We start from the raw sequence: 7767 nt of genomic DNA, 5'->3' as shown, positions 1-7767 counted from the left end.
CCACTGGAGTGCGCAGCCCCCCCTCCACCCCCCGGAGCGCTGCTTTACCGCCTTATATCCGAATTTGTGTTATATCGGGTCGCGTTATATCGGGGTAGAGGTGTATCTAATTTTAGGCACCCAAATTTGACAAGTTTTGGCCAATGTCCAGGATGAAGCTAGGTTGGAAATGCTTATTTTGTAGTGGGTAGGAATAGGGGGTATCCCTTTAAATCGTTTGTGAGCCCTCTGGGGTGCTCAGCATGTCCTGTGTTTTAGGGTACAGCTACTGTGGAGCTGGAGGTGTAATTTCCGGCTCCAGCAGACCTATCTGTGCTAGCTCTGATTGCTCTGAGCACTAAAAATAGAAGCGTAGCTACAGCAATGGTAGCCACCCAAATATGATCCCATCTGAGACCCTAGGTACGTCCTCAGGCAGCTAGCCTTTCCGTGGCGGTGGTTACACTTCTGTTTTTAGCTTGATCAGAGCTAAAGTGGGTATGTCTCCTCGAACTGGAAACGACACTTTCTAGCTCCAGTATAGACGTACATTGTCTATAGAAACCAGTCAGAGCAATAGTCTGTCTATGTAGCTACAAAAAGAACAGGAGTCCTTGTGGCACCTTAGAGACTAACCAATTTATTTGAGCATAAGCTTTCGTGGGCTACAGCCCACTTCATCAGATGCATTGAATGGAACATATAGTGAGGAGATGTAAATACATACAGAGAACATGAAAAGATGGGAGTTGCCCAACCAACTCTAAGAGGGTAATTAATTTAGATGAGCTATTATCAGCAGGACAAAAAAAAGCTTTTGTAGTGATAATCAAGATGGCCCATTTCAGACAGTTGACAAGAAGGTGTGAGGACACTTAACATGGGGAAATAGATTCAATGTGTGTAATGACCCAGCCACTCCCAGTCTCTATTCAAGCCCAAGTTAATGGTATCTAGTTTGCAAATTAATTCTAGTTCAGCAGTTTCTCGTTGGAGCCTGTTTTTGAAGCTTTTCTGTTGCAAAATTGCCACCTTTAAGTCTGTTACTGAGTGACCAGAGAGGTTGAAGTGTTCTCCTACTGTTTTTTGAATGTTATGATTCCTGATGTCAGATGTAAGTATCCTCACACCTTCTTGTCAACTGTCTGGAATGGGCCATATTGATTATCACTACAAAAGTTTTTTTTCTCCTGCTGATAGCTCATCTAAATTAATTAGCCTCTTAGAGTTGGTATGGCAACTTCCACCTTTTCATGTTCTCTGTATGTATATATATCTTCTTACTATATGTTCCATTCAATGCATCTGATGAAGTGGGCTGTAGCCCACGAAAGCTTATGCTCAAATAAATTTGTTAGTCTCTAAGGTGCCACAAGGACTCCTGTTCTTTTTGTGGATACAGACTAACACAGCTGCTACTCTGAAACCTGTCTATATGTAGCTAGGCTCACATGTTTGTGTACATTTTGTAAACCCAGTTATTTGGAACCCTCTCTGCCTTGGTAGTGTCTACCTATTATTTTGTTGTGCAAAGAGCAATAGACACAACGGTTATTTATCTGGAACACGGTATGGCTGTCCCTGAAGAAAAGGGCAGCATCTGAAAATTGGCTGCAAAACCTTTGACATAATCCCGCTAGTCATGACTATGGAAGTTTCCTTCCATCTGTTTAAGTCTGAACTTTAGCTGTGTCTGCTCTTCTCTAGTTTTGGTTCTACGGATAAGACACCTCCGAAGTACAATTTTTATTCCTTAGTACGGTATGTGAAACCGAGACGGATCCACTGACGAGCCCAGCCTTGATCTGAGGGTTATTCAAATTATTTTTATACTCTGAAAATGTTGAAAAAGCTTTTATTGTTTGGATGATCTCTAGTGTGTACGTTTGCTGTGTTTAACAATATATCTGGTGCATGCAGGATTATTTCATGAACAGTGTAGCACAATGCGATTCTCTGAAACGTATTACTGCCACTCCCAGTGAGTCCAATGAAAGCACGAACAGAATGAGGGAAACAGAGGACATACTTTTCCATAGCCCGGGGGAGGATGAAGAGGATCAGAAAGAGACAACAACCCCATCTAATGTGTAACTGAGGAGAATATCCAGACAATACATTCCATTCCCAGCCCATTACAAAGGTTTTTCCTCATGGACTGGGCCACTCCACAGACAAATATTTTTTTCCCGTCTCTAGTCACTCTGGAGGTGTGGAACAACATGAGATCCCACCAAATAGCTAGTGGAGATTTGTGGCTCATGTCTTCTTAGCATGAAACCTGCCTGATATTCATGGATAGTCATGACTATCCCCTTTGCTAACAGAGGAAAATCCTATCCAGCTGCAGCGCTGGCTTGTTGATGGATTGGCAGAATTTTACCTGTTGTTCCCATCCAGTGACTGACTGACCCCTAAATGTCCTCTAATTCTGCCTCACCCACACGGAACACCTGCAATCACCAATGACGTCTAAGACAAATGCCGTACAAGGGTGGTAAGATTAGAATATCCGCGGTGTAAGACTAAATTTGATCGCGGCATGAGAAGTTTAAGCAACTTTATGCCACAGCTCTCAAGGAGACCAAGAGAACCTTTTTCTCTGCAGCCACAGCAGCTGCAAAATGTCAATCAGTGGAAATGTTTAGGATACTGCCCCACTTAAACAATGCAGATTGCCTTCAATCAGTCTCCGATTCAAGGAGACTCCTGCCGCAAAATGCTCTCACCCTACTTGGGGGATGGGGGGAGATAAAAATCTGAGATTGTTTTTCCAGGCCTGAGGAAACAACATCAGACCGGTGGGCTGTGAACATGACATCTACCTTGAGCTTCTGGGATGGAGCCAGGAATAGAAGGCTGTCCACAGAGCCCCAGATGGAACAAGATGCTTCACAAAATTCAGCCCGTTCATTCTCACAGCAGGAAGTTGCTGAAACACAGAAGGAGATCCAAACTACCACAAACTGACCCATGCTCTTCCGGGCTAGTGAAGGCCCTGGTGCTCTGGATTGCCTTTCTACCACAGACAGTCAATGTCTCCTCTTAAGAAACAACCTATTACCCACCCTAAGACATGCAGTAGTCGCAAGGACCATCACTCACCAGCTATCACCCATGATCTAATCTCCATTTCTAAGCAACGTAATTGAGAAAGTGGCAAAGAGCTGGTTCCTTCTGCTTAAGTGGACCCCATCTAATCAAAATAGTCTCACATTACAGAAAGCACTCTGTTGCTTCGTGAATCAAAACAATATTTTTATCTACAATGCTGGCATCTCCATTTGTTGGTCCCCACTATCAATGTTCTCCTTTCTTGCCACCAGAAAGATGTCTTAGCTCATAAGCACTGACCTCATCGTAAGTTCTCTTCACAGGCCTCGGAAGTGATTTCTGATTCCACATCTTCTAATTTTAGTTAGCAATTGCCACCTTTCCTCTCATCTCTAGATTACTGATTCAGTCTACTGCCAGGCTGATAGTGCTGAAGGACTGTTACCAGTTGGTTGGTTGGTGGATCTCAGTGCATTATCTAGCAGATCATTTCTGTGATGTGGACACCTGTGAACACAGATGGGTCTGCTGTTGGCAGTTTCAGTAGAGATGTAGGGATGGAATGGGTGAGAGAGACTGAGCTATTCTCTCAGTTCATACAGTGGTCTTTCCTGGTCACATTTGAAACACATAGATGGGGGAGTGAGGGAAGCTTACACGGTCTATGCTCTACCTGTTCTGTAGTAAATAGGAAGCTTCAGGCTCCAGAACTTCCAATCCAGCATCTTTCATGTCTCAGCCAAAGGTCACATAATTCAGCACCATTCATCAGCACTAAATTCACCTAAACAGTTGTAATAGAATAATTTTTAGGAAGGAAATAAGTTTAGATTATAAACTTCTCAGGGTAGACAAGAAACCTGTCCTGTGTTCCGTACACCATGGAGCATGTTGTGAATTCTCAACAAATACATTAATTTATGGAATTATCTTCCCCAGGGGCTTTTCCTCTAAGTTCCCAAAGAGGAAATTCTAGATTTCAACCCCTTTTTGTTTGTTTCCCTGGTTCTTTTTTTTTCTGCTTTCTTTGTAATTTTATATTCATTGATTTTTGTCTTTGATGCAGTGCGGCGAGCCTGCAAAACTTCAATGCAAGCAGGAACGAACATGCTACTACCCTGGTAGTACCCCAACCTAGACCCCTCAACACAACTAAAACACTGGCAGCTGCTCTAAGATCATTACAATGAATAAAGGTTACAAAAACTACTGTAGCTACCAAAGGAATTTCACAACCCTTTCGTAACTCAATTTTGGTTATGGGTTATTTCTTTCTTTACTTGGTTATTTACTCTTCATGGACCAAGACTCCATGTACTAGGTCAGTAGCTAGACCACCTCAGCCCACTATCTAATTAACTCTCACAAAAAAAGCTGGATCGGGCCTGGTCAGTATTTGAATGTGTTCTTTTTTTTAAAAAGTCAGGTACTACATGACATGGAAGTTGTAAACATGCTCTTCCTTCTAAGAGTATTAAACGACGTGGCATCAGGGCCATCGTCATGCAAAGCCGAATTCCCGAACACTCATGCTAAAGGTCAGACTAGACTTTTCACAAGAGGAGGTTTGTTAGCCTCATAGACTGGGCAAAATATGAGCATGTATAATTACATTTTACTTTTCTCCATTCCCACTGCAAGTTCAATTGGACATTCGAGTCTTCTTTCAATTGTTGTGCAGCATTGCAATGCATTGTTAAACAGCCGCCACCTTTAATGTCAGAGGTGGTTCCATTTTAGTGGCGGGTGAAGTGATATTGCTGTGTGTATAATCTCTAAAGCAGTGGTTTTCAAACTGTTGGTCGCGACCCAGTACTGGGTCGGGAATGTAAGACACTGGATCGCAGCGGCTCTGGTCAGCATTGCTGATCGGGCCGTTAAAAGTCCTGTTGGCAGTGCTGCCCGGCTAAGGCAGGCTAGTCCCCACCTGTTCTGACACCGTGCTGCGCCCCGGAAATGGCCAGCAGCAGGTGTGGCTCCTAGGCGGGGGGGTCACGGGGCCCCACACGCTGCCACCGCCCTGAGCACCGGCTCTGCACTCCCATTGGCCAGGAACCGGCCAATGGGAGCTGGGGGGGGGAGGGCAAGTGTCTGCAGGCAAGAGCCACACAGAGCCGCTTGCGCGCTGCCATCTAGGAGCCGGACCTGCTGCTGGCCGCTTCTGTGGTGCAGCGCAGTCTGCAGTGCTAGGACAGGCAGGAAGCCTGCCTTAGCACCCCCGCTGCACTGTTGATTGGGAGCTGCCTGAGGTAAGTCTGCACCCCAACCCCCTGCCCCAGCCCTGAGCCCCCCCAAACCCAGAGCCCACTCCTGCACCCCAAACCCCTCATCCCCAGCCTGAGCCCAGAGCCTGCACCTCCAGCCCAGAGCCCCTCCCACACCCCAAACCCCTCATCCCCAGCTCCGTTGGGTAACAGGCATCAACAATTTTCTTCAACTGGGTCGCTAGAAAAAAAGTTTGAAAACTACTGCTCTAAAGGATTTTATAGAGAGAGAATATATTATGCTAAGTATATAGATAATAGAATATATGCTAATAAGGGCTGACTTTCACCTTATTTAAATCTCACTTTTTAGCCATACCGGGGGGGAGGAGAATTATGAAAAGCATAGCCTTTATGGTGCCACAAGCCATAAACCATAAGAAACATCATTTTAGTGCTCATCCTGCCATGCGCTATGGGTGAGACATTTTTGCCCAATTCTATAAATGCACTCCAGTATACTGCCCCAGAAATCCACTGAGTAGTCCCCAGAAAGCCTCCGCTGTACTGAACCGGTAAATAAATTATCCAACTAGCAGTGTAGAAACAATGGCTAAAAAGTGTTACCACTTTCCCCAGTAATCCGGAAAGCGCCATCTTATCAGGGAGCAGGGAGATAAGGTGCCCTTTATCTGTGGTGATGGGAGCAAGGACAAAGCGCCTTGATATTCAGAAAGTGACTTTTAAAAGCGGGTCACTCGTCTGAGCTGGGACGAGAACAAGACACTCCTTAGAATGTGGATAAGGAGCAGTCCCAGATGAGTGTCAGGCAAGGCCTAACAGCTGGCAGAGATTGTTTTTTGACTAATAGAGCAGACAACGCCCAAGGGGGGGGGGGGGAGAGCAGTCCCCAGGTATGTATGTGTGTGTGTTTCAGGGGATTGTTGGGCAGGACTTGGCTGAAGGTACAGCCAGATAGTGTGGGTTGAGCAGGGCAGCCCCCAGGTGTGCGCGTTTGGGGCATGGGAGCTGGGCAGAAGGCACAGCTAGGTGGGGTTGTTCCAGTGGTGGTGATGGAGGAGGACTGCCCCCAGTTACGTGTGTGTTTGGAAGGTAGGGGGCTGGGCAGCAGTTAACTGAGGGCACAGCCAGCTAGGTGGATTGAGCAGCGCCAGAACAGCCCCCAGGTGTGTTTGGGGACGCGGGGGGCACAGCCAGGTGGGATGAGCAGGGCTGGGGGAGAGGGCAGCCCCCAGAGGTGTTTGGGGGTGTGGAGCTGGGCAGGTGGGTTTTAGCAGGTCAGGAGGGCCAGGGCAGCCCCCCGGAGCGTTTGGGGGTACAGGGTACAGCCAGGTGGGAGGAGCAAGGGAAGGAAAGGTAGCCCGCAGATGTGTTTGGGGAGCAGGGCCAGGGGTGGGGGGAGGGCAGGCTGAGCGGGGGAAGAGGGGAGCAGCTCCCAAGTGTGTTTGGTGGTGGAGAAGCTAGGGGGGTGGGACGGGAAAGGTCAGAAAAATGGCAGTCCTCAGGCATGTTTGGAGTGGGAGCTGGGAGGGTGGGATGAGCAGGGCTGGAGAGGCTGAGCAGGCCCCAGGTGTGGTTAAGCAGGGCTGGGCAGACCCCAGGTGTGGTGGGGGAGGGAGGGTTTTGAGCAGGGCTGGAGGGGCTGGGCAGGCCCCAGGTGTGGTTGGGGATCGGGGGAGGGCTGAGCAGGACTGGATGGGGAGGGGGGGTTGAGCAGGGCTAGAGGGGCTGGGCAGGCCCCAGGTGTGGTTGAGAAGGGGATGGGGGGGGGCACAGGCAGGTGGGATGAGCAGGGCCGGCTGGGCGTGGGGGTGGCAGGCCCGGTCGGGGGGAGCCGCAGGCCCGGGGGGGGTATTCGGAGGACCGGGCCGTGGGGGGAGCGATGCCGGGGCTCGGCAGGGCCTGGCCCTGCGGAAGGGGGCCCGAGCAGGAGGGGGAGTCTCCTTCCCGCCTCTCAGGGCGGGTCACTTCCGGGTGCGGGGGACAGGTGTGGCGGTGGCACCGGCCGGAAGCGCGCTGGGGGCAGCCGGGGGCGGTGCCGGAGGGGGTGGCTGCGCCCTGGCTGCGCAGCCGCGTATCCGCGCGCTAGGCTGGCCGGGCGTGCAGGCTCCGCAGCGGCCGGGCGGGAGCGCTGTGCGGGCGGAACGCGGTGCGCGGGCTGCGCGCTTCCGGGGGGCCGCGTTCTGGGTGACACCGCCCCTCCCGGTAACGGACACGGCCGGGCGAGGAGATGGCGGCGGCCTGGAGCGGCGGCTGCTGAGGGGCTGGAGCCGGGCGCGGAGCGGCCTGTGCGGGACCCGGAGCCATGGAGGGCGGCGGAGGCAGCGCGGGGAAGCCGAGCCTGCAGCTCGTGTACCAGGCGGTCCAGGCGCTGTACCACGACCCGGACCCGAGCGGCAAGGAGCGGGCGAGCTGCTGGCTGGGGGAGCTGCAGAGATCGGTGAGCGGAGCGGGCCGGGGGGGCTGCGGGGAGCGGGCCGGGCCGGGCCGGGCCGGGAGGGGGGGGAAC

General features: G+C 50.6%; 1 protein-coding gene and 1 long non-coding RNA gene across 3 annotated transcripts in view; one reads left to right on the top strand and one right to left on the bottom strand.

Annotated features, from left to right (window-relative positions):
- Window positions 1-2786: 2786 nt before the first annotated feature.
- LOC112102995 overlaps window positions 2787-7767 on the bottom strand; it is a 6153-nt gene continuing 1172 nt past the window's right edge. Inside the window, exons 2-4 of the long non-coding RNA XR_002907798.2 lie at window positions 3707-3817; window positions 3334-3540; window positions 2787-2911 (exon numbers count right to left, since the gene is read on the bottom strand). This is a non-coding gene — a long non-coding RNA (uncharacterized LOC112102995). The remainder of the gene's footprint in view (window positions 2912-3333; window positions 3541-3706; window positions 3818-7767) is intronic.
- The window catches only part of TNPO3 (transportin 3), an 83050-nt gene continuing 82659 nt past the window's right edge, over window positions 7377-7767 (top strand). Inside the window, exon 1 of one of the 2 annotated variants that reach the window (XM_026660303.1) lies at window positions 7377-7698. In XM_026660303.1, coding sequence (XP_026516088.1) covers window positions 7564-7698 — 135 coding nt within the window. In that variant the 5' untranslated portion in view covers window positions 7377-7563. The remainder of the gene's footprint in view (window positions 7699-7767) is intronic. The other variant, XM_026660304.1, reaches the window with a different exon arrangement.

This window comes from Terrapene carolina, unplaced genomic scaffold (assembly GCF_002925995.2).
Source record: "Terrapene carolina triunguis isolate 2854851 unplaced genomic scaffold, T_m_triunguis-2.0 Scaffold750, whole genome shotgun sequence".
Taxonomy (NCBI): Eukaryota; Metazoa; Chordata; order Testudines; family Emydidae; genus Terrapene; species Terrapene triunguis.
Note: the sequence above shows the minus strand (reverse complement) of the source record. Positions and strands in the feature narration are given on the sequence as shown.